At 38.3% G+C, this 26,196-nt stretch overlaps 1 protein-coding gene across 1 annotated transcript in view; it reads left to right on the top strand.

Annotated features, from left to right (window-relative positions):
* The first annotated feature begins 704 nt into the window (after positions 1 to 704).
* FABP6 (fatty acid binding protein 6) overlaps positions 705 to 26,196 on the top strand; it is a 44,746-nt gene continuing 19,254 nt past the window's right edge. The window contains exons 1-2 of the mRNA XM_035902507.1: positions 705 to 717; positions 1,396 to 1,483. Of these exons, the coding sequence (XP_035758400.1) occupies positions 1,453 to 1,483 (31 nt within the window). The 5' untranslated portion in view covers positions 705 to 717; positions 1,396 to 1,452. The remainder of the gene's footprint in view (positions 718 to 1,395; positions 1,484 to 26,196) is intronic.

Below are 26,196 nucleotides of genomic sequence, written 5' to 3'. Positions count from 1 at the left end.
CGCTACCTGTCCCCGTGCCGCGGGGGCGAGCGGGGCCCGCACTGAGGGGAGGGGGGTGAGTGAAAAAAAGTGTAGTGAGCGGGCGGGTGGCTGGGGAGAGGGCAAATATGAGGAAGGCAGAGGGCCTGGTGTCTTGTAAAGTAAATCGACACCCTAAATGATGAAGTAGTATGAATTAGGTACAGCGGCTAAAGGTGAAAAGCACAGTGTTGAAAAGGGGAGGAAAAAAGTTAACGTTTTCCCTTAAGATGTTCTCAATCCGTTATTTTTCTTCCTGTGGGATCAATAGTTGCTACCGTACGGGCATTTTTTTCCCCTCAGGTAGGAAATTTTTTATTATTTCCTAAACAAAAATTAATTTTAAAAGCAAGGTTTTAGTCTGTTATATGCATTATTTTACATTTTGGGAAGCTGAGTCCTTTGTAGAAAGGAGGGATTCATTAGAAGGAAGGATGGTTGAGAAAGAAAAGCAGGAGCAACTGGAGACAGACAAAAGTGATCTTAAAGCATGAACAGTTTTATTCTTACTGCTGCTATTATGAGAGATGTATCATTCAGCACCAAATTAAATTTTCTGAAAAGTAACAAGTCAAATCTACAAGTTTTTCTTTAACAATGAAGTATTCCTTTCATGCGAGTGACTTTTATTGGCAGACTTCAAAGTTGCCACCAACCATATGCTTACAACAGAAACAGAGCTACACCCTGGGTTGTCAGGTAAAAAACTTATAAATAACAGGCATGAAGAACTAATGAAATTTTTTGCAAGAGGTATGAAAAAAAAATATCCTTGATCAGATTTAAGGCCTGCTACTATGCTCTCCTTTTTTTCTCTTCATTGTAGGAAAAGTGAGTTATATGTAAAGGACCACAGTATAATGCAAAGAATTTTTTTTAGTAATAATGAATGAGGATATGAAATAAATGCCTTCTATAACAGCAAAAAAGCTATGTGTAACTGTATGCAAGTAAAATATGATCTTGCAAGCTGCTAATTATAGGATTTTAGTAAGTAATAAAGGCATGATTAACCTACTCTGTTGTCCTGATCATAGTGGTTCGACTTATGTAACAGTCATAAAGACTTCCTTTTGTATCTGATAGTGGTTTACTTTGCATGGCGAATATGATGTTTGCATTATTAGTGGTGCAAAGTGTGGAAGGGACATATGGGAACATTGGGAAGAACAGCTAGACGCATTTCTGGAGACAAATACATTAGAAATATAGTTAAAAGTATTTGCTAAAGATAAAACTGCTTGCTTAATAAATTTAGTATGTTTTACCACCATATCTGTTAAATCAATGGCTTGGTAGTGTGGGTGGGTAGAATAGAATGTGTTTATTGGGGGAAGGAGTAGTAGATACTCAATTACGGATTTTTTTTTTTTCCAGCCAGGCTTGCAGCTTTGTCAGTCTGTATCACAGAGAAACAGCAGATGGATTCAGCATATGATCTATGGCTTAAAAGAAGTCAGATTTGGTAAGCTTTTCCAAAACTACCTACCATTACTATTACTTCCTAAATCATTTTGAAACAATTTTGTTAGACCATATTTGTAGAAGATCTGTATTCCATACCCTGAGGCCATAATGCTTTGAAAGATGGCAACTGTCTAGGTGCCCCTGAGGCTGAATATGTTCTTTGCCAGAATTCTGGAGAATAATGTGAAGATTTGTGTTGTTACTGAGCTACCTTCATTTCAAAGCTATCCCCATGCAAGGGTTCTGGTTTTAATTCAGATCTGAGATTTCAGGTTTTTCTGTATGTCTGCCAAGGAGAATGTGATAGTGGTTATGGAAGGTCCACGGAAGTTGCAAATGGTTTGTAAGGGGTTCTCATCTTGAAGCCAAGCCTGGTATAAAAGAAATGGTTGTAGGAGTGGAAGGAGGACTCTGCTGTCCTTTCCTCTCATTATTTTTGTTATCTGCAATTATGACAACATATGACCTGTAGAAAATTAAGATTTGTTTCCCAGAAACTTTTTACCTTATTAAGATGAGTCCTAGGACAGACTAAAGACACATATTAGTGAAGGCAGCTCATATGTAACAGCAGAACTGTTTTTACATTGCTCTCCTACGCAAAGAATTTCACTCTGCTTGGAGGTACTCCAACTGTATTTCGACAGCAGACAAACCATACGCTGCATGCATGGGACTGTTCTGCATGTTAGAGGTATGATCATCTCTCTGAATGCTGTTTTCCTGATTACTGTCTTACACTAGTAGTAATCTATTTGTACATCCCAAGACTAATATTGTGAGGAAAGGGCATCACATTAACTAGAAGGGCTGGCAGGTTACAGGGATGTGTATTGTGATCTATTCAATTCTGGGTTTTTAAATTGTTTTTTATTTTCTATTGAGGAGACGAGGTACTGTATTTCAAGAGCTTACAAACACAAACCCTTGCACTCAGATACAAGTTTGCAAAAGCAAAGCTGCCAGGCAGCTTTCACACAGGGGAGGCCAGAACTGTCATGGTCCTTACTATAAAACAGCATGGCTCATGTAGATACTTTGTATGGTTGGCAATTTTAATTGTGCTAGCCAGTCAGTTCAGTTAGCCACAGTTCATTTCTCTGGTGCTGCTGTGCCATGGCATAGAAGGACGGCAGTAAATTCTTGGCCTACAAGAAATTACCAACTAATACAAAGAGAATACTCAGCCCTTGAGCTGATGGGACATTAAGATCCAATAGCTCAGCCCAGCAGGCTTTTTATTATGCTAAGTTCAGACTTAGGTAGGGGATGGGCTTAAAAGGGAGGATGTCCTCTTGCAAAATTGAAATCTACCTTGTTTTTCAGCAGGTGTTGCTTATGGCAGACATTTACCATTAAAATGCTAACTGTCATCTTTTACACCTACTGGAGTCCCCAGCAATCCTTATGCTAAGTATAGGAAGCAAATCTGGGTGTATGGCTTGAAACGCTCTGAATTGTTTCATTGCAGTAACAGAGGAGATTACGTGCTTGACCTTTAAACTACTAGGGGATCTTAAAATATAATGTAAACACCTCTTTTGCAGTATCTTTTGCATGTTGAAAGGTGCGATATGTGCTTTTAAAAAGAGGTAAATAAGGACATGTATATATCATTCTAATGGCCAACAGAAATAGGATACCACAGGTAACCCTGAAATTAAGTTTTACTAACAGTAGGCATGTAGTTGCAGGATGGAAGCTGCAAGTTTAACAAAAAGGTGTTTGCTGTGTAATTTTTTTTCCATCCCAAATTCCTTTGATCACCATTTAACTTCTGTTTATTTTAAATCTAGCCTGTAATCTCTTTAGGATAGGGTTTGTCTTTCTGTGACTGGTTTGCATAGTGGTTGGCATAACTGGGGCCTTGTTTCCATCCTGGAACCTTTAGAAACTGCCAAAATAAGATGAATGAAGTTAATGAAACAAATTGCACTAACACACCTTCTGTGATTAAAACAAGTCTTCATGTGTTCAGCAAGTGGCAGAAAGGACAGAAGTAGAAAGAAGAAACTATGAGTTTGAGTGAGGAATGGATACAATTGGAGGGAATAAAATCATGAATTTGAAGGCAGGAAGAATGCAAAGCTCTATGAAGATGTATTAACAGCATATTGGCAGGCTGGGTAGCTGGAGAAGTAGTAAGTTTGGGTTGAGTGAGTGAACGGATGGGATGTGGTTGCATGATGCCTGTAAGAAGTAGATATGATTGTATCTGTATGCATGGGTATACACAGGTGAAAGAATTGTTTCTGTATGTGTAAGCTGGGACACGATAAAGATCAGGTCTGGCAGACTTAACTGTTTAAAGGCCTGTGCAGTTCAGTATTAGTGATACTGATCTGTTCTGTCATGACCAAAATGTGTTATTGCACTGACCTAACTCAACAGAAAATCTTGAAGTATGTGAATAGTCACAGCATTGTGTGTTTAAACTAATAAGTGCATGGGTTAGGCTGTGTATAGTTTAAGATGATGTATAGTGGTAACATCGTTCTCTGGGCATCAAGTTCCGTAAAAGTGCACTACCATGGAAGAGCCAACACAAAATGCAAGGTTGTAATGGAACAACATGCATAACGGAGTACAATCAGGGTTGCAGTGAAGCCGAAGTGCACGATTGCAGCATATCTACAAATACTCAACTTCCTTGAAGCTAATTTAGCTACCAATAACAGTGAAACTGTGATAGCAGTTTCCAGAATGGGCTGCACGCTGGTAATTGCCTACTAGCTGGAATTTGTGGTGTTATTGGTATCCAAGCTAGCTGGATATGTATAAATTCACTCTGCCTGTTCATGCTGCAATGGATCTGTTTTAGTGTAAGCATATGAAAGGTCTAAATGAGTGTGTGGATTTATAGGGAGCAGTTACAGTGTCTCGGTAGGATAGTAGATATTTTTCCTAATATCTAGACAAGGGCATAAGAATTTTAGATTGGAGGTTTACAATTTGAAGTTCTAACAACCTTGCTAAGACTTTGACTCCTCACATTGAAGGGGTTGTGGTTTATATACATCCAATAGCTCCAGTCTTTGCTGGCTTTTCAGCAACAGCATTGAAAAATAGTGTATTACAGGAAATATCATGTGTTTCTCCCTGCATCAACCTGAATCATAGCAGCAATAGCTTCCTGTGACTGCTATAGTGACAACAATTTTCTGTGACCCCGAGGAAGGTCTGAGGGTCTCTCAAAAACCTCCACAATTCAGGGTTTAGAGACCACAGTTTTATGCTGTGTTAATAAATCCATTTGAACATTATTCAGTGTTTGCAAGGCATGATCTGCTATTGTTGTGAAATTTTCAAGGCTTACCTATTTAAAAAGTGTAGCCAATGAAAGCCAATGTATGTAAACAATGCAGAGGAATATAAGCAAACAAACAGAAAGGAAAGTTTGGGTCCTGATTGTATCCTTCAGACTTATTGCTTCTATAACAAGTTTGGAAAGTAATGCTCTTAAAACAATTGTTAATTACATTTAAGCTGCTTTGAGACTTCATTATTGATTTATTACAGAAAATTGGTATGGGAGGAAAAAATAATCAATCATTCCTGTAATGTTTGGTAACTGATTTTTGTAGCCATATGAACGTAGAGCTCATTTTGTTAGGTTTATGAATGATCATTAAAGGATTTGTAAGATCTCACTGCATGCACACATGCCCCAGAAGACTACCCTGCAATTTGAAAAGTTATTTATATGCTAAATTTCTTGTGATCGAGAGAGGAAGTCAACGATTGGGGCTCTACCTAATGTCCATATAGAGAATTAATTTAAATCAATTAGCATAGTTGGGGTTGCTTAAAAAAAATAAATTGCAACTATAAGTGAGCCCTTGGGGCGAAGCACTGGCATTAGCTCACTGCTGACATGCCTCACACTTATTTTATAATTTTAAAGAACTGTGAGTATGAAACTACTTCCTGTCCTATTTTATAATCTGACTGGTTGTCATCCAGAGAGACCTGGACAGGCTGGAGAGGTGGGCCTGTGTGAACCTCATGAGGTTCAACAAGGCCAAGTGCAAGGTCCTGCACCTGGGTCGGGGTAACCCCCAGTATCAGTACAGGCTGGGGGAAGAAAGGATCGAGAGCAGCCCTGCCGAGAGGGACTTGGGGGTGCTGGTGGATGAAAAGCTGGACATGAGCTGGCACTGTGCGCTGGCAGACCAGAAGGCCAACGGTACTCTGGGCTGCATCAGGAGAAGCGTGGCCAGCAGGGAGAGGGAGGTGATTCTGCCCCTCTACTCTGCTCTGGTGAGACCTCACCTAGAGTACTGCGACCAGCTCTGGAGCCCTCAGAACAAGAAGGACATGGAAGTGTTGGAGCGGGTCCAGAGGAAGGCCACAAAAATGATCCGGGGGCTGGAGCACCTCTCCTATGAGGCCAGGCTGAGAGAGTTGGGCTTGTTCAGCCTGGAGAAGAGAAGGCTGCGGGGAGACCTGATGACAGCCTTTCAATACCTAAAGGGGGCCTATAGGAAAGATGGGGAAAATCTTTTTAGTAGGGCCAGCTGTGACAGGACAAGGGGTAATGGTTTTAAACTGAAGCAGGGTAGGTTTAGACTAGATATAAGGAAGATGTTCTTTACAATGAGGGTGGTGAAACACTGGAACAGGTTGCCCAGAGAGGTGGTGGAGGCCCCATCCCTGGAAGCATTCAAGGCCAGGTCGGACAGGGCTCTGAGCAACCTGATCTAGTTAGCGGTGTCCCTGCTCACTGCAGGGGGGTTGGACTAGATGACCTCTAGGGGTCCCTTCCAACCCAAAACATTCTATGATTCTATGATTTCTGCTATCTTCTGAAATTTGTGCATCTGTAGGTACTGGTGGTATCCACATTTCCTTGTATTTTTCCATTCAAATAAAATAAAGACTTTCAAGATGCAAAATTGCTAAAATTATTATTTCATATTTTGGCATCTAAAACCTTATTTCTAGCTTTGCATGCATACACTATAACTGTCTTTTAATAACAGATCTTTTGTTATTATAGTAGAAATAAAAAAATAAATTCATCATGCACTAAAAGCTAGGTCTGTAGTGTCTCTCAAACCATGGTCATTGTTATTAAATTATTAAATTCTTGGTTATAACTAATTCTTAGTAGTTCAAGTGCCAGTTCTTTTCTGAGACATACACACTAGTCCTCTTCCGCAGTTACTTATTATCAGTATTAAAAGTTGTGGGTGTGGAATGATTTATATGATACAATTTTGTAGTGCTCAGCTAGATCAATCAATTTGATTGAGCCTTGGAGACTCAGTAAATCAAACTTAGTCTAAAATGTGACCAAGACATCAAAGAGCAGAGTTTGCAGGGGATCCTTATCCTTTTCAAAAGTACTGTCGGGACAATTCAGCCTTCATTGTGGGCTGTGGGCCAGAGATGTATCTGTGTAGCTATAAGAAGAGGTTGCTGGGCTAGGACACCGCTCTGTCAGCACATGAGCTGCCTTGTGTCCGACTCAGGTATGAAATATTCCGGTTCTTCCTTGCTAGAGCTACAAACCTCATGATGGGCTGGCAGCCCATCTGAGCACCTCTTTATCAAGCATGGCAGGCAGGGAAGTCTTCTTACATTCCCCTGCTCTGACAGACCAGGTAGATTCAGTCTAGGACATGCTAATTGGTTAATGTGGGCCTAAATGACTAAGGACGTTCATTTTCAACAGTGGTTTAGGCATACAGGAGGGTGTGTACATGACCTAATTTAAAGTGCTTAGATAAAATGGCCAGTTTAGGAGTTCTGTTAGTAGGGAAAAGGGATCATTCTCAGGACAGTGGTTTGGAACGGGATGTTAAGCTAGCTCTGAAGTGATCCCAGAAGTCCTTTTGACTATAGGCGTTCTCTAGTTTTACAGTTTAAACATTGAAATTGTGATTATCACCTGTACTGCCATATTCTACTAGCAGCACACTAGAAGTGTTCTTCCTCTACAATATTTGATTAATTTTCCTTGATGGTTTTAGGGAAGTTTAATTTTCCTGTTCTAAAAGAATGTGTTTTGCATTTTCCATGTTTTGCAAAGAGCAGAACTATAGCTGGTGTACTCGCTTTGGATGACTCTGTTAGTGCCAAGAGCAGCACACTTGGGGGCTGTGTTACTGAATTTAAGATCTAGGGGAACTGAAAACTGGTTTCCTTCAGATGTGTTACTTTTTTTTCTTTCTTTCTTTCTGCCTGTTTAAAGATCTCCTTGTCTGTGATATGTAGTAAACACAATAGGATATATTATTAGTCAAGTTTTAGATGATCTTTTAGCCAGAGTCTCATGTTGTTTTAGCATTAATATAAGGTTGTATAAAAAAATCTAATGTAAAGGAAATTACTTGCTTCAAGTAGTCTATACAGTGTTGTTCTTTCCTGTGGGAAAGCAAGACTTTACGTATTTGGATATGGTCGGTTATTTCTGATTTTGTGACTTAACTGTAATGTACGCATTTTAATTTTTCTAACTTGTCATAAATATTTGTACATGTTCCTTTCTACCATATCTGGCTGCTGCTTTTGCCCCTTGATCACATGTATTTTCACAATTGCGGATTTTTGCAAGTAAAAACTTATATTTCAGTTTAAAGATGATGAATTTATAGGAGAGTCATTCTTGTTCTCAAAGTGTCTAAATATTTCTAATCAAGCTCACTGGATTTGGTAGGGGATGGAAGAGCAACTGTCTTGCCAGACATTTAGTTGTGTCTTATGTAGACATTTAGTTGTGAAGTTCTGCTGTAGTTCTTCAGATTCCTTTAACTTTAGGTATAACTTACTGCTCTAAAACACAGTCATGGCTTTCAGAATCCATAGGGGTTGGTGAAGGCTTAGTGTAGCAGAAAGGTTGTTTAGTTTTGTCTCCCATATTAATTTAAGAATTTACACTGTCAATTTTTTAAAAATCTCCCCTGTGGTTTTTAGATTCCAGCTCCTTTCCTCCTTAATGATCTGTGATGATACCACCTCCTTTGACATTCTGCCAGTAATTAGTTAATAGAACCCTGTTCTATATTCTCTGAATCTTTACCACTTCGGTAGTAGATTGAAAACTTTTTTTCATTCCTTATTTATATGCTTTGCAGTGAAGTTTACAGCACAGTATGTGTCAGTTACTAACTGAAATATGGTCCTGACATGCCAAGCAGAACTGGCCCTTACCTGAATTTGAGTAGGAGATCCCTACAGAATACTCAAGTGATTTACTAATTGAGTAACAGTCATTCTCTGAATCAGTGCTAAATCAGCATCTTACACTGAGTAATGGCTCACATAGCAGAAGAGTTTGCTCACAGAAGCTAGTATAGAACAATTCCCTTTACGGTGGATAATCTGCTCTGATTGAATAAGGCTTTCCAAAGTAAGGCCTCGCCATGCAACTTGTAATTTTCATAGTGCAGTTTTTAACTGTGACTATCCTTTGCAGATACCCTTGCTGCTGTGACATAATCTCTTCAAGCTGCCCTAGCACCAGCAGAAATGCCCTTGACACTTATTGGTGCCACAGCTGTTGGTGTGGAGAGCCCTGCAGTTGTGCCAGTTCTAATTGCTGAGTTATTTCTTTTACTTTGCATAGCAGAAGAAACAATTCCATGATTTGTTGTAAGGGCTGGTCATTGCTAATACCAGTATGTTATGTAGCCTTAGCCTGAGGTTTCATCCTTTGAATGGCTCTCTTTGAACCTGAAGATCTGCTCTAGGGCTAAACTCACTGTTGTGTGTCTCTACTTTTGGAGTAATTGTCTAAGAATAAAGAAAATCATTACTTCAAGGAAGGTGTTCCAGAACAGGGATCGAGGAGTAGCACTTGGAGTGTTCCTGGAGGTACTGTCTTTGACTTGAAATGTAAAACAAGCAACTGAAGTTCTCCTTGTCCTTTTCCTAAGAGTTAGGACATCAATCTTGATTACTTGGATATTTTCTGTGGTGGTGTGGTTTGTGTGTTGGGTTTTATTCCACTCTCCCCTGGTTAAATTAAATGCCGTAGCCTTAGATTTTAAGTTGCAGCTGAAATGCATTAAGTTCTGCTCTGGAATAGGGTTGGGTTTTAGTGACTTTCCCATCTGAGGCAAAGGTTTAGAAGCTTCTTTTTGGCTTTAGTTCCCTGCCATCACGTCCTCTTTTATCCTGTGACAGGTACTGCATCAAGCCACGATAATGATGGTTTTTTGAATCATTAGGGTACTTCTGAATCACCCAGAGATTAATTTGTACAAATGGCAGGATCTGATGTTGTTTAGTACTTTGAGCACTATAAAGCAGTTTCTTGTCTTCCTTCCTTAGCTCCTGAGTTCCAGTCAGGAATGTCTGATTTAATTAATTTTGTGTCTTATGTATGGACACTTAGATATTCTTTAGGATGAAAGGGGCTATTTGTAACTAAGATTGTGTAAGAGTTTACGTTCTAAGCTCTAGTTCTCTCTCCTTACTTTGGGACACCTATGGGACAGATTTCTGGATTTCTGTCTGAAAAGCATTAAGGCAATAAATGGAAATGAAAGAATGGTTAATTTATCAAAAGCCAAACACTCTGTAGCTCTAAGTCTCAATCGTTCCAGTTGGCAAAATAAAATTGTAGCATAATTAAATGATTGCAAATTATATTTCAAGTAATGCAATATACCTTATGAATTTTTTGTATGTAAATGAGTTTCAGAATATCTCCTTGGAAATAGAGAAATTTGTATAGCTAAAGGTATGAAAAATAAGTGATACGGCACTGAAAAATGCAACCAGGTACTTAAACACTATCTAAACAAAGGCATATTAAGGGACAAAAGATGTGTGTGCAAACTTACTTTTGGCATTGCCCGACTCTTCTGTTCCTATCCATGCAACTACTGTCTTTTCTTGTTTTTTTGCTTTTAAATTAAGGTGCAAACACAATTATTTTATCTATGAATACATCATCTTCATCCATTAATTTCTGTTCAGTCTCCTTTAATTATTTAAGAACACTATTTGTGAGAAAGCTCCTCGGAATGTTTGTGTCAAATTAACAAGGCAATAAGTATTAGTCAAATAGTGGCAGGAATAAGTTTAATATGAATTAAAAATGTTAGAACTATGAAAGATATTAAGTCTTGTATAAAGAGAACACAAGAAAATACAGTATACAACTATTTATTGGAAATTTCCAAGTAAACCAAATTTTTTAAATTCCTTTTCCTCGTCAATAGTTTTTTAGCAGTCTGTAGGTTTGTTTGACTCTGTCAGATCATGTCCAGCAACTGTATTTCTTTGCACCAGAAAATGGGAGCTGGAAGTATTTGGGCAGCACCTCTGAAACCCATATTTAATGATGGTCACCTGTGTTTTGGGAGATGAAAATGTATTTAATGTCAGGCTACCTTGAAAATGTAATAATGGGTATTTGTCTGAAACAGACTTCCAATTACAAGTGATAAATCTTATTATTTAACAGAGGATTCTGCACAATATTATATTACACTTGCTTTAAAATATCTGACATCATATCTGTTGTTTAGGATTCTTCACTGAGGATTTTGGTTTAATATCAATTGTTTGCAGAGAGTCAGATGCTAAATCATTCTTTTTGTTATTGCTGAAGAAGTCTATGCTGCTGCAGGTAAAGAAATATCTAGGAGGCTCATTGCCCTTTTGAAATATGGAGTACACCTGTATTCAAATTTGTGTTTAATGAAATAATAAAGGGGCAAAGATAGGGACAAAAAGTGCCATATTTGGATAGGGTAGCCAGAACTGTAACTTACAAGTTGGATTATGCTTGATTTTGTGAGGAAAAAATTACTATTGTTGCATACGTGTTGGGGAGAGCAGGGAAATTACTCCTATGAAATTGGAAAGAAAATGTTTTCAGAAGGACATAACTCTCACTTTGGTTTTCTTTCTTAGCTGATGTAAGACCGAGTATTGAAGAAGTTCTCTTTTGTCTTATGACTAAACTGAGGTGGGAAAAAAACCACCTTGCTAAGCAAGTTGAAAAGAAGATTGAGAGTTCTACTCGCCCCTTTTGATTTCCATTTCTTTCTTTTACTAAACCCATATGCTACCTAATTCACCTGGGAGTTGTAAACTAACTTGTAAATTACATGGGCATGTAATTAAGTAACACTGCTTTAACACATTGCCCAGTGTAAACCAAGTTAGTGTAGCAGCCTGCATGAATCCCCTCCAAGGGTGAGGTAGAACACATTACTTTAAACATTGTTTCTCTTCTACAAGGTTTGGAAGGGACCGAATAGCACCAAATAAGGAAGGGACCAAATAAGTGAAAGTACTGTTGAAAAGTTTCTCAGGATTTTCCAAGCCATTCCTAAGCTTTCCTCAAAATTATTTTTGGTGTTGAACACATGCATTGCTATGTATAGTATTATGTAGTTAGTGTAAAATACCTGAAAATTTACCTTTAAATTATACACAATGTGCTTGTTTGCCAAGTGAAACGGGACACACCTTCCTTTAAAGATGAGTGTTGAGGTTTTTTGTTATATGAAAAAGCAAATTAATAAGTTCTCTAATGATTTCCCCTTCAGAAATACTAGTGCATTGGGTACACAGCAGACAAGAAACATATTGATGTCCCTCTGTTAAAGTACTGACATCAAAATATATTCTAAGGTGTGATGGATGAATACCTCCTTCCTCCAGGGTAGGAATTAAACCCATGTACTAGAATGTCCTTATAGGCATTTAGGGCCTTTGAAAACAGGCCTTAAATCAGTTGGTGAAAATCCTCGGTGTCCTAAGCAAATGGTAATTTTGAAAGTTTAGAATTGTTTTTCTTTCCTCCATAGTCACATGGCACAAATCACTGACAGTGGTGTCACCACCACCATGTTCCTGTAACTGCTGGAGGCAGCTGTTCAGGCGGCCTCAGAGTAAGAGTAGCTCTCCTAAATGGATTACTTCAGTTCATGTCTGCTGAGCATCAAAGACCCAGTTTGTTTCTGACAATTAAATGGAATCCTTTTATTTCTGCAGTAGTACTTCTTCATTGATAGCTCTTATTTCATCTAGGCTTTTGTTCTGTCGTGTTCCTTTTGTCTTAAATATTTCTCTTAGCCATCTATGAATAATATACATTGAACAAGATAATATTTTTCTAAATTAAAATAATTTGACCAGGGTCTCTCAAGTATATTTAGTTCTATTGCTTAATTCTCGAGCTGTTTATTCACACTGTCCCTTTTATACAATTCTTTTTAATTTTTACTGCTATTAGTAATTATCTTTCCGCCTTTAAATATTATGTTGAGCTGGCACTTAAATTGCTTGTTACAATCACTGGCTCTTAAAAGTGCTTTACAGAACACTGACTTACATAATCTACATTCTTTAAAAGGAAGAGAGAAAGGAGGAGGGAAGAGTAGGATGGTTGTCTTAAATTAAAACTTGATTCAATCTGCCACACTGACTTGTCCACTAGCCTTCAGTTAAGAGCTAAGATCAAAGCAAACTGATCAGTGGGTAGCTGCAGTAACATCAGTGCAGGAAAATTTTACATGGGAGTATGTCTCTCATGATGGATCTGAATTCAGCCTAGAACTGTTTATCATATACCAAGGTCACGAACATTGTATGATTACACAAAGCAAGTTGAAGATCACCATGTATTTCCTTTCAGATAACTCCTCTTCAGGACACAGAGTCAGTCGGTAGGTGACTACTGACAGGGCGTGTCTGTAGAGACACGCTCAGATGGTGTCACATTAGCTTAGCCTATGAAGCTGTGTTAATTAAGGGCCTTGCAGGGGGACAGCTCTCTTCCTGAAAAGGCAGTTGTATAGTAGCATCTCTAGAAGGTTGTGGATTGACATTGGTTTATGCCCAACCATTGCCCAGTTCAGGAAAGCAGGGCAAATGTGCAGCTGCATCCATCTCAACATATGGACAGGCCCACAGATCAATAAATCCTCTGGCAGGGATGGAATATACTAGTGCTGTAAAGAAACTTATTTTGTGGATGTACAGATGATTTGCTTTGCAGGACTGTGAAATTAGAATATTTCATCAGATGTTAAATGCACAAAAGATAGTATTATGGATACATGTGTGCTCTTTAGGATCAGATACCTGTTACTATGAGTTGACTTACCACAGCAGTGAGTTCAGTATAGATATCTGAGCTTCCGTGCTGTAAAGTTGTTCCCAACAGTATGACCTCCCAAACCCTGTTCTGGAAATTATTCTGGAAATTATTTCTTGCATGATTCAAGTCAAGAAATCTCCTGGTTAACTGCAGCATCTTTATAAGAAATAACTTGAGTGTGTAGTGTTTCAGAAGTTGAAAGGACAAAAAAATGCCTAAGGCAGGATTGACTTTTGAAGTAAAAGAGCCTGTTGGGGCTTCTGAGTATTTCCAGTTTGTTTGTTTTTTTCTGACTTGTTCCCCCGTCCCCTTATTTCTAGGAACATACTAGCTAGTTAATATTACCACTATTTGAATGAGAAGAAGCTTATGCACCAGTCTTTGTTTTATCCGTAAAATTATTCCTGAGTCTTGTCTTTTCTGCAGTATTTTCTGTGTATTTGTGTATGAATCGCATGAACTTTACTAGCTCTCGTTTTCCAAGCAGGCAACAGCATTGCTCTCTTCCCCAGTAATGTATGGCACCTATCCCTTAAGCTCAAGGGCTTTTCCACAAATGCTTCTCACTCTATTTTGACACAAGCTACCAAACAGGCGTACAGAGATGGAAATGTTTATTTGGGCAGTATATTGCCCAAGGGGTTTTTTTGTTTGTTTTATTTTTAAATTTTCCTTCGTATTAGAATACTTTAAGAAATGCAGATTGCAAGGCACATGGAGCTCTTTTTATATGTTTGTATGGAGCACAAAACAATTGGGCCCAACCCTGGTTATAACCTTTACCTGCCACTGTAATACAGATAACTACACAGCTTTTCCTGCAGTAACAGAAAGACTATTTTAAATCACATATAAGTGTTGCATTTTATCCTCTAGCCCATATTATAACTGCAATGTTTCTCCTATCCTTATTCCTGCCTGCCTCCATGCAAAAATACCCATCTCAATTTAATGGCTATATTGATCAAGAATTAGTTGATTTGGCATAAGCAGTGGATTGAAACACATATGCCACTGACATGCCTGTAATGCACTGGTGACGTTATCACTGGAGATAGGATAAACTGGGAGGCCTAAACTCAAGTACAGGTAAGTTAGCATGGTAATTTAGAATTTCTCATAGAAGTCTTCTGAGCAAATTACAAAAGTCTCTTTTGCCTTAAATAGTATGTCAAAGCAATTCTTTTGTTCTTTGGTTGTGGAAACACAGTAGCATTTCTGAAGTTGTTCTACCATGTGTAGACAAGCTCTGTTGACTCCAAGATCAAGAGAACTTACAGCTTTTGAGGTGTGGCTTCTCCTTACCTGTGGTCCCTGGAGATAAATTACATGTCACATAGGAATAGCAGGAATAGTAAAACGTTGACCGTAATTACTTACAGAAATGGGAATCTTACATAGTCTATTCTCATTTAGGTTTTTGTGCTGACAGAGCTTAAGAAGATGGGACAAGAGAGGAAATAGAATTGACTAGTAATTATTTGGAACCCAACCTGCAGCAAGCAGCTGCCAACACATCTCTGACACTGTGTCCTTCTCTTTGTCACTTGTAGCCTCAGCTTTGCTGGCTGTGAAATATGGACAATAACTTTTCGTTCACAAAAGTGTAATGTGGTTTAATTATAGTGAATGTTTGAAAACAACTTGAGGATGAAAAGTGCCATGTAAGTGCTAAATGTTATCCTTGACAAAGACACAGTAACCAGATAATTAGTCTTTCAGATGCATCTAATTATTCCATAAATTACAAATTAATTTCTTCCCTTAAATTAAGAGTTATTGACACATTCAGCTTTCTTGCTAATTGGTTTACATGACCAATTGGATGTATTTCAGTAAAATGCCTGGTGAAGGCAAATGTGTTTTCCAGCTAGACATTGCCTTACATGCAACAATTATATATGGATTGGCTACAAATCAGAGCTAAGCACTGCAGTAAAGTCAACAAAATAGAACACATTTGTATTGGGATTTTCTAGATAGATTTCAAAAGTGGGCTTACAATTGGCAGTAGCTATTGAAGACACCTTGACTTCATGGTTTACCTGAATAAGAGTAACTTTTGTCTCACATCTTTGTCTTATTGTCCACATGCCATTCATAACTGGTACGTTTTGTAATTGGATCTTCCTTTGAGTTTGCTATCTGCTATCTAACCTGTGCTTCGAAAGTCATAAAATGGAGACACTGTGGAGCCTAGGATTCCACACTAACTTGGTTCTTTCTGCCTTTCTTGTGATAGAGTTCTGAAACTGTTCAAAGGGGAGGGCTGTGATGTAAATGACAATGTATCCAAGTTTTTCAAGCCTTTCCCCTTCGTTTAAAAAGGCCAAACAAAAGTATTGAAAGCTATGGTGTATAGCTCAGCCAATTCATCCAGTTAAGCGCACAGTTAAAAAACCAAAACAACAACAACAAAAAGACCCAAACCACCAGCAAAACGGCAAAACCCAAAACCACCAGCAAAACGAAAATCAGAGCTGGAATCTTCCCATACCATGTAACACAACAGTATAAAGATATTCAGGATTCTATTCAGTTCTGATACAATTCCACTGACTTTCTAATCTGATTACACTGAGGATGAATTTGTCCCTCGTGGTGTCTGCAAACACACACACACACAAAAAGCACTAACAACAGTTGCAGAGGTCATGGCCCATTTGTGTATGCTAATGTATCTGTGCATGATGTGCACATTTCATCTCTTTATCAGATGCTCTGTTCTCTGATGAAAATTAGAATAAAAACTTGCAGTTAGCAATTTTCAATGCAATCCTTTTCTTTCCTGGAATTTTTTTTGGTAACATTTTGCTAGAGGATTGGTTTTCATTCCTTCTTTGTCTACCTGTTTTTTTTGTCCTTCTGTCCTTCCAGAGAGTTCCTTTTATCCACCCTCTTACTTCCTCAGGCCTCATCTGACGTGCACAGTTTACCAAGTCAAGAAATGCTATCATCACAGACAAGTATTTTCAGCTTTTCTGATCTTGAAAATGTATCTCAGACTGTATGTGTCCCTGTCTACTCTGTATTTTTGCATTCTTGATAAAAATAATGAGTGGCCCCTAGTGTTTAATAAGAATGACAAGTTTATTATAAATCTAAAAATATCACAGGTATCGAGGGGCAATATATAGGGAAATAAACTACAAAGATTCCTCTCAGTCAGCCTTTTGGGGAGGGGAGTGGAAGGGGAGAGTTATTGTGTCCTTATGCCTCCCTTTGGAAGACAGTACAAATTTGTAGCTGTTCAAATTAAGGTCCTTCTCCCCCTTTCACCTCCTCATCCAAAATAAGGACTAGCTGAGGACGTTGTTGCCATCTTGCCAGGGGCTGAGGGGTATGTGTATAGAGTTCAGCAAGCTGGAGCTGAGTGCTGTCATCCCACCTCATCTTTAACAGTGAAGTTAATCTTGCAAAATCTCTTAATTTCTCTGCCATGTGCTGAACAGCTCTTCATTTGCATCAAGCAGTGTGTGGTACTTGGAGTTTCAGGTGGGAAATACCTTCCTTCACCTAATAAAGGGTGGCTGTGCTATAACACTGTGATATCACATGCTTTAATTCCATCAGCAATTTTGTATTTGTGCCGCTGTATAACCAGGCTTGGTTATCCTAAATTTGTAGAAACCTTTTTTTGTGAAAACCTTATGAGCATTAAATATGTAAGGGAGAAAATGCTGTACTGCTTTCATGACACAAATATTCCTCTGCATATTGACAGCAAAATATGCTTGGCATGCATTGACTGTCAGTGCTCCCTGGAGTAAGAGCACTTAAAAGACAGTTTGGCAACAAGACTGCAGAGTTCAATCACTGACACAGTGAAATGACAATGTGTTAGGTCCTTATTGCTAAGATATCTGCACTTCTGACCACTCTAATTCTTTTTAGATCTTAAATCATTTTGCTCTTTTCAATGTATCATGTTGTGTTCCCTTACAGATCTTTATTCTTGTCAGTGTGTCATGCTCTGTTTTCTTGTGGACCTTAAGTTGTAGAACCTGTTGTGCTAAGCGTATTTCAAACAAGGAAACAAGGTGTATCACCTGTATTTTATGCTTAGCTGATATGCATGTTTTCTTACCGTTACCTAATCTAATTCCAGGTAGGGTCAATTTATGGAGTATTCAGGCTCAGCCTGTCTTCCTGTCAGAGCTCATCAGCAATACCCAGCACGATCCTTGGCAATTCACTTCCTTTGTTAAAGTCAGGTCACTTTTTAATTGCTCTTACTAGGTTATCTTGTAACTTAACTCTGAGAAAACACTATTTGCAATTGGTTTGCACATGAAGAGAAAGAATCCTTCAAGCTAAGAGCTTGCTCTGTTATCTTTCAAGGCTGTGCTTGATTGTCAATGGTTGGGAAATTGTGTTGCCTTCATTCAGAGACTCCCTTTAACTCAAACCTTATAGCCATAGAAAAAACATTCCATCATCCCCAAAACAAAACAGGCTGTGATTCTGATACTGTAATCAATAAACCACTGTGGTTTCTTATGTCAGGGTAAGCGCTTGGCAGCTGGTCCACAGAACCAGGTCAGAGATGATTAACATAAGAGACTTGGTTATCCTGTCAATGATAAGGACACATGGTGATCAGTGGAAGAATGTGCAAGATGATAAATGTTGCGTGTCCAAAGGTTTTGGGAATGTAGATTTGGAGTGACGCAGTCAAAATGGAAACTCTGAGAAATCCTTTTCCTTGGTCTTGCCACAGATAAATCCATAAAATTACAAATGCTGAGGTATAACAGCATCTCTGTCACTATGTCATTCAGCCTGTATCTAGCCATGACTTCTGCATATCTATCTATTGGCAACTCTAAAGGCAGAAAATTAATGTAATTAGAGCTAATCTTGATAACTTGCAAAACATTGTTCATTTTAGCTGCATTCCATAAGATAAGAGTGGCTGGATCTTGCCTTTGAGCTCCTGCATTTGTTGTTTGTCATGATTATGGTCTGTGTTTTACTTGACAGTTGAAGTCAAAGGAAGTTTTGCCAAAGCATAGAGTGCAGAACCGGACTCTTGTTTATATTAAGAGAGGGCTGGTTTTTTTAGCAGGAATCTGTGAAAAGTTTTGACAGTCAATTTTGGGACATTGAGCAGGGTTTCAGAGCATGTCAATGAAATTTGAACTGTGCACTATAGGGGTGGGCATTACAAGGATCTGAGCAAGAAGGCTGTGTTGTCTCACAGAATGTTTTTCCCCACGTCACATAGTTCTCCAGAGCCCATGGACTGTGACAGCAAGGCTGAATCCAGGACTTTGTGAATGTGCCTCTGTCAGAAAACTGGAATGGAGTTGTTCAGATTTTTTGCAATTCCCCCATTGGTCAAGTGACTTCTAAAGCTGCAAAAGCCCAATTTTTATATTGTTGGAGTTACCAGGAATGCTTGCATTTTTATCATGTACTTTTTTTATGTCTGGTTAATATCAACTCAGTGTGGAATCTACTGAGGCTGTATAGTATTTTTTACAAAGTATCCTGCGGTATCTGTAGGCCAGGAGCTTCAATGCTGTAATTAAAGCACAGAATATTGTACTTTTTTGGCAAATGCTCAATGTCACCACACTTTTTTTTGGTTGTTCTTTTTTTTTTTTTTTTTTTTTGTTACTGGCTAATTTAAATATTAGAGAATAAGTTGTGAAGTAGAGTAATATGTCTGCCTAAGGGAAGGAAACTTGAATAGTGGTGCTCAGTAGGTACTGCAGGTTGTAAAATGGTAGCTGAATGCATGAAAATAGCGCAGAAGGTTTAAACATGCTATTGTATTTCACTGAAGTAATAGCAGTAATGTCTGATCTTGAATTACATATGAAGGACGATGCATTATTAGTATCTTTTATCTCACAAATTCTCTTATTTTTACAGTTGCCTGACTGAAACTATCCCCACCACCCCAGCAAACAACAAAAAGAAAAATGCAAGCCTTCAACAACTATTTCGCCATCCTTGTGAGGAAATACGTTAGTGTAGCTATGCTGCATTTCCCTATAGTTGTACTAATCTAATTCCACATGTGGAGACTTATCACAGAATAGAGGCCAAGTCTGCAGTACCAAGGGTATGCTGATGTAGCTGTATAGCACGGTTTATTTTTACAGATGGAGTTCCTTCCCTGCTACAGCTAAAACCACTGTGCTGAATAGTACATACTCTGCTAGGAAAAGATACCTTTTGCCAGCCTAAATTTATTTCTATTCACTGGAATGGTTGGTTAGAAGTATGGTTGTTTTTCTTCATGATTCTGGTAGGCACAGTTAGGCTGAAAAACATTGAGAACTGATTTAAAACTGCATTTTTTCCCAGCATAGTTTATACTAGTTTCAAAAATATAGAAATTAAACTGCAATAGAGAAACTTCATTCTGAAAAGGAAGGACATGTTAACGACTGCTTTTTTGCAAGATTATAGGATTCCTGTATTTAGGCTCAACCTACCAATTTATTCCTAATGGAATAAAAAGAGAGAGAAAACTGTTAGAAAAACAAATTAACTGTACTGTGTCATTCCATTTATTATGGGGGAAAGATTGAGAACGGTTTAAAACTGCAGCACTGCTTTGAGGCAATCCAAACTTTTTCCAAGGTTCATTCTTGTTTTTGAGGTCTGCAGTCTGGATAATTAATGTTGGAGCGCCACTGGCATTTAGTATTACTTTCACCCCCCTGTCATTGATGACTATGTTGGTTAGATGTTACGTTACTGAATGTTCCATCAACAGTTCTTGTACTTCAATCTAGTATATGTCTGGGGGTGGTCAGTTTGTTCTGCTTTGGCATCCATTTGAATGACAAAAATATTCTGAAATGCAACTTGAATTTCATGAAGTATGCTGTCAAGTGACACATTTCTGTAGTAAATAAGGTATGGTGAATCATACAGTGTAATGCAATGTAAGGGTCTGTGTCCCAAAAGAATTAACAGAATTAAATCATGCTAGCTCTTAACAATAATGGAGAAGTTGTAGTTAGGATTTTGCATAAAAGCTAAAGCAGCCAAATATCTTAGCGGTGCAGGGGAAGGAACAGAAGAGGGAAGGAGAAAATATCTTATCCTCTCTGAGATGAAGAATCAAAGATGTAAAAATCAGTATTGTTTAGTATTCAATAATTGGAATATAATCAATCATCACAAGGCATCCTCCATACCTTTGAGGAAGATGCATTTAGGAGCAACTCCTGATTGATACATTTTTTTTTTATAGTATGTTTGATATAGTTACTCCATTGCCTTGTGCTATCAAATTACTTTCACTGAGGGTCTCTTGAAAAAAGACGGATAGTTACAGTTTTTTAGGTTAGATGTCTAAACTACTAATGGCTCTAGAAGAAAAGCTATCGATCTAAACTTTAGAGTTACTCTGAGTAAATTCTTTTTTCCTAAAGGGTTGCTCTCATGCAAAAAGTTAGGAAGTTCTTAAGGTCCTTGAAACAAATGAAAACAGCAGTCCTTTGGCATTGACACCCTTAGCTGATGAGGTGCTGCATTCAAATTGTAGACAGGTCAAATTCTGCTCCTTTAGGATTTGCATACTAAGTTTTTCCAAACCTAAATCCAATCCATTACTTTTTTTTAATAGAGATTTTGTTTTGATTTTTTTAAATAAGGAAATGTTGATAGCTCACACACAATAATAGCATCTTATCAAATGCCATTCTTGGAACTAATAAAAAAAACCCTGAACACTTATTTTCACAACCTAAGCCTAGAGATTGCATAACTCTCACTAACCGCATAATCATAATTAGACTATAATATTATAGCATTTTTGTATTCTTAATAATCCAACTTTTTTGTAATATATTTTTTTGTTTGTTTGCTTGTTTTTGAGTATTACATTCCTTGTTCTCTGCTCAGGCAAAATTCCCATCAATTTCAACAGGAGTTTGCCCAGCAAAGAACTGAACAAGTATGCAGTAAAGCCCTTGGAATTTTGCCCAATGTCTGTCACCTGGCAGTGTCCCTTTATGCATATTTAATAATGTGGCCTACCCTGTACTTGCAGGTATAGAACAGACTTTGCAACTGTCTCGTGTATGAAATAAGAAAGTTTAAAATGCTCATGTAAGTGCCTCTATTAAAATGAAGTAGTATTTTATAGTTCAAAACACAGATGTCTATTTTAATACATTGTAACTGGGGAAATTTGATACTATTGCTCTGTTTTTTCACCATGGGTTCATATATATGTATGAATGGGTTTCTTAAATTTTTATCTCTGTGGTACAGTGACATTTTTGTAATTGTAAGCATTTTTTCCTCTATGGCAAAAATTTTATGTTAAAGGGATTCATGATACACATGATTTTATTCTGAGGGAAAAACATAAAATTGGCTGATTGATGTAAACTTGGAGCAGTGATAGACCAGATAAATACTGTTTCTGCACTCAGATTGGAGGCCAGGAATTCTTTGTCACATCAGTAGAGAGACTCTAGTTACAATTTGACTGTAGTTTTGCTTTTTCTACACCAATCTCAATTTTATTCTGATTTCTGAAGTCACCCAGGGTGAGTCAGATCTGGTCAAGCCAAAATAAGCTCTTGAATCATTCCCAAACACTGGAAAAAATGAGTCAATTCAGAGTGCTAAGCAAGTAGAGACAGTCTTTATAGGCGTAAAGCAACCACAAAGCTTCTTATGGTTCAATGGGAGAGAAGGTCCACCCAGTGAGTCAAGGATGAATATAACTGCATTTCAGAGCTCTTCTGTTAGCGGAGCTGGTGAATGGCTAGAAGCAAGGTAGGAGAGCTATATGAATGGGGAGGGAAAATGGACTGGTCCTTACATTACACATTTATTTTCAGATTCATGTAAAGAAATACACCAAGAAGGGAATAGGTTTGAGCTATGGCTTAAACTTGAACATTCTTTTGAGGTGAGACTAGGATAATTAATAACATGGAAATAAGCAGTGGACTTAAAACTCTGAGGCTGTGACACATCTTACACAGTGAGAACACAATTCCTTGCATTCATTAGCATTTTTGTTGCCAACTGTAGCAGCCTGGGTACACATATTGCGATTAATAACTGTGCTTTCTCAATAGTTCTGGGAAAATCTGTGCTACTGTCATATATCACAGGGAATAGTTACTATTTTGCACAAACTGGTGTTAGCTGTGGGAAAACTCATGGAGAGACATACAGGAGAACTTAATATAATGCAGTAACACACCAAAAGTCATGTCTAAATATGCTTTATTTTTTTGATAGTAGTGTTTCCCAGCTGTTCATGATCACAGGCAATATACAGTGCATGTACTGAGTCAAGAATCAAGAAGAGTTACTGTAATACAGAGTTGGCTCTATGAGTATGGTTACAAAATTTGGTGAAAATCTCTTATATAAAGGCAGGACCTCAATGGTAGCTTTAATTTACAGTCAGGTACGTACCAAGACAAAATCCTTTTCTTTTAGCTCTTTTCTCCTCATTTGTAGCTTATTGCTGCTACCTCATTACTACACTGTTCTTTGCTAGTGCAGTAAATCTGGAGACCTAACGGTGCACAGCCCCTTTGAGGACAGCACTGACTTTTAAAATATTCATTTCTATGCGGATCAGGGATATCCCAGTCTAGCTGTAATCAGAGGAAGAAGGAAAGAGACAAATAATCACTGAACATGACTGTTTAGGGAGCAATTTCTGTCAAAAAAACAATCAGCAGCAAAGGTGGATATGAGCTGGCCTTGCACCCCCAAGCACAAGTAAGAGTGATGTGGGCTTGTTTGATAGCCATAATAGTATAATTGCTTCTTTCTATTCCTTCATCCTCTAGCCAGCTGCTTCTCCTTCACTATGCTGAAATGCCTGTTGTTTCTCTCTCCTAGCTGCTGAGTAATGTAGGGCTGGTGAAAGGTGCCAGACTGACAGCAGTGGGATCAGCACTTCTTTGTTTATACCCAGAGTGCAGGTATATCAGGAGCGCTGACAGTGCCCCTTGCTGTACTGGTGAGGTACAGTCCTGACCTGCAGGGACAAATCACAAAGGAGAGGAACCTTCAGGGCAGTTCAGTTCCTGGTTATTTTTTTGTTTGTCAAAATAATGCCAGCTGTGGTAGTGAATTGCATGATCTGGAACAGCAGTATGACTCTGCTTCCAGCCAGAGATCGAGACAGACATCAGTTCATAGCTTGAGTTATTCCAAATGGAATAGATCTCTGTGCTATGAAATCAGTTTGCAGCAAGTCACCAGCCACTGGGAGTTGAACTGACTACCAAATTTATCTCACCCAGGCTTAATGAACAGTCATCAGGTAGTAATGATCCTACCAATCTTGATTTAAATATAAGTTATAGCAGGGGTTGGATTCTATATCCCTGGAGTAATTTCTTGTGCCATCCAAACCTCATCAAAGTGTCTTGGTGAAAATGATTTAAGCTAACGTGTTGTACTGCATGTTGGCAAGCAGCTAAGGGAACCCATGTATCGGTTACTGTGGCTCAGTGGTGATGTGTTAACTCACAGTAACTTCATTGTGTGCCTCAGTCCTGTGTTTTATTCAGACAGAGGTATAACTCTAGGCTTTTTTAATATCAGGATAACAACACTAGGTATTTTTTTTTGAGAGAGATATTTAAACATTCATTATGATAGTGAAGAAAACAAACAAAAAAATTATATAAACTCATACCTGACCCTGTGTGAAAAAGTAATAGAGAGGCCACAGCAACTCCAGAGCTGGCTCAGCCAAGCAATGTCACATAAAGCTCTCTTTCTCTTTAATTTTTTATTTGGATCATGTCTGTATGTAGGTCACAATGACTTAAAAGGGAAGGCACTGACCAGACAAAAACAAACCTTTCAGAAAAATACTATTGTTGTAGGAGAAGGATTCTTTCTCAAACAGAAGACTGAAAATTAGTACTGAAAGGATTTCACTGTTCACTGCGATTTCAGTTAGTTGTGATTCCAGTTACCAGCAACTGAGCAGAGGGGGGGACCTGCAGTGGTTGTGTTCTCACCTTGCCTGTCTCCTCCTTGTAAGCTTGTCCAGTGCACAGCTTGCCTGTCTCCTCCTTGTAGGCTTGTCCAGTGCACAGCAGCAAGATGCTAGGAAGCTGGTTCAAGCCATATCTCTTCCTGACTTTTTGTGCTATGATGATCCCATATAAATCAATTCTAGCTTGATCATCCCTCCTCAGGAATAAAGAAGAGATGTGAAACCTCTCACAGCAGCTCCCTATACTGGTCTACATTTCTGCTTTCCTTCAGTCCCTAATTACAGGGTCTGGACAAAAGCCTCTCCTGCTGCTTCCACCCTTGTGAACATCAGTCAGTGGCTGATAGCCACCTTGGTGATTCTCTGCTTCTCTGCAAGAATTACTCCTTTATGCAGGGACCTACATAGTCCATACATCTTTTCTGAGCAAACTACTTTTCAGCTTTGAGGAGCCTGAAGAAGGGAAGGAAAGCAGATCTTCTATCTAGCCCTCTGGTCAGCCTTTGTGCAAGCACAAGAATAGCAGCATGTAACAATAATCTAATAAGCATTTCTTCTAGGAAAGGAAGCTAGAGGCAGTGATGCAGCTGTGAAGAGTTGGGGCACAGAAGGTCTAAATGCCTCTGGCCAAAGAGCTCTTAGTAACACTTGGGTTACAAATAGTAATGCTGTGGGGCAACAGTGCGGATAAAAAAACCCACAAAACCCAGGTATAAACTGGGCCTAAGAGTACAAATCACTTGTAGAAAAGCTGTATAGAAAAGGAGGTTGATGTTTTTGAAATCAACAGTGAAAACCAATAGATTCCCCTTGGCTTTAAAATTGATATTACGTACCCGGATTTTGTATGGCAGTCCATGCATGTGTGATTAGCAAAATTTATTTTTTTTTTTTATATGCCAGTCTCTGGAGATAGCAATAACTTTAAGACGTTGTGCAGCAGTGGAGCTGTATTTTTATAGTGAATAATCATTTAACAAAGATTAGGACTTTTAAGGCAAATATGCTTTCAGAGGATAATGTCCCTCTGCAGAAAAACATTTTTTTATTTTGAATGAGTGGTCTTTTTGAGACTTTCTTAAGATTTCCAATATTTTTTTTAATTTTCTGCATTATTTTCAAAAGATTGTGTTGATTTTATCATCTTAACAAATCACTGTTATAAAGCCATGATTTAATTACTAAATTTTCTAGTAAGCTAAGAGTTCTGGTAAACTAACTTAGTCCAAGTTCATTTACATAGTAGTAAATAAAAAAAAATAATCAAGGTATTTGGCACTATTTTGAATCCTTGGTAAAGGACTTAACTTTATAAGTGGTTTAAAACATTTGAAAATTATTTTCTAGGTTTGTGCCAAGTATAACTTTTGAGAGGGGTGGGGCCAGCAAGCAGAATCTGTTTCATGCTTGCATTTTCCTACTATGTTGTGAGTTTCATTTGTGGACAAAGGACATTTTTCATTTTGCTCAGCAGCCAAGGTAGAAATGGTTGATTATATTGGCATAGACTCATAATTTAGGTTGGAAGGGACCTCCAGAGATCATCTAGTCTGACCCTCCACTCAAAACATGTCTAGCATGACACCTTCAAGTTTAGATGGTCAGGGCCATCTCTACTTGAGTCTTGATCAGTGCCAGGGATGGAGATTCCACAACCTCTCTGGGCTACCTGTTCCAGTATTTCACC

Source organism: Egretta garzetta, unplaced genomic scaffold, assembly GCF_000687185.1.
Source record: "Egretta garzetta isolate BGI_Z169 unplaced genomic scaffold, ASM68718v1 scaffold209, whole genome shotgun sequence".
Taxonomy (NCBI): Eukaryota; Metazoa; Chordata; class Aves; order Pelecaniformes; family Ardeidae; genus Egretta; species Egretta garzetta.
This window is presented reverse-complemented; position numbering and strand designations above follow the sequence as displayed.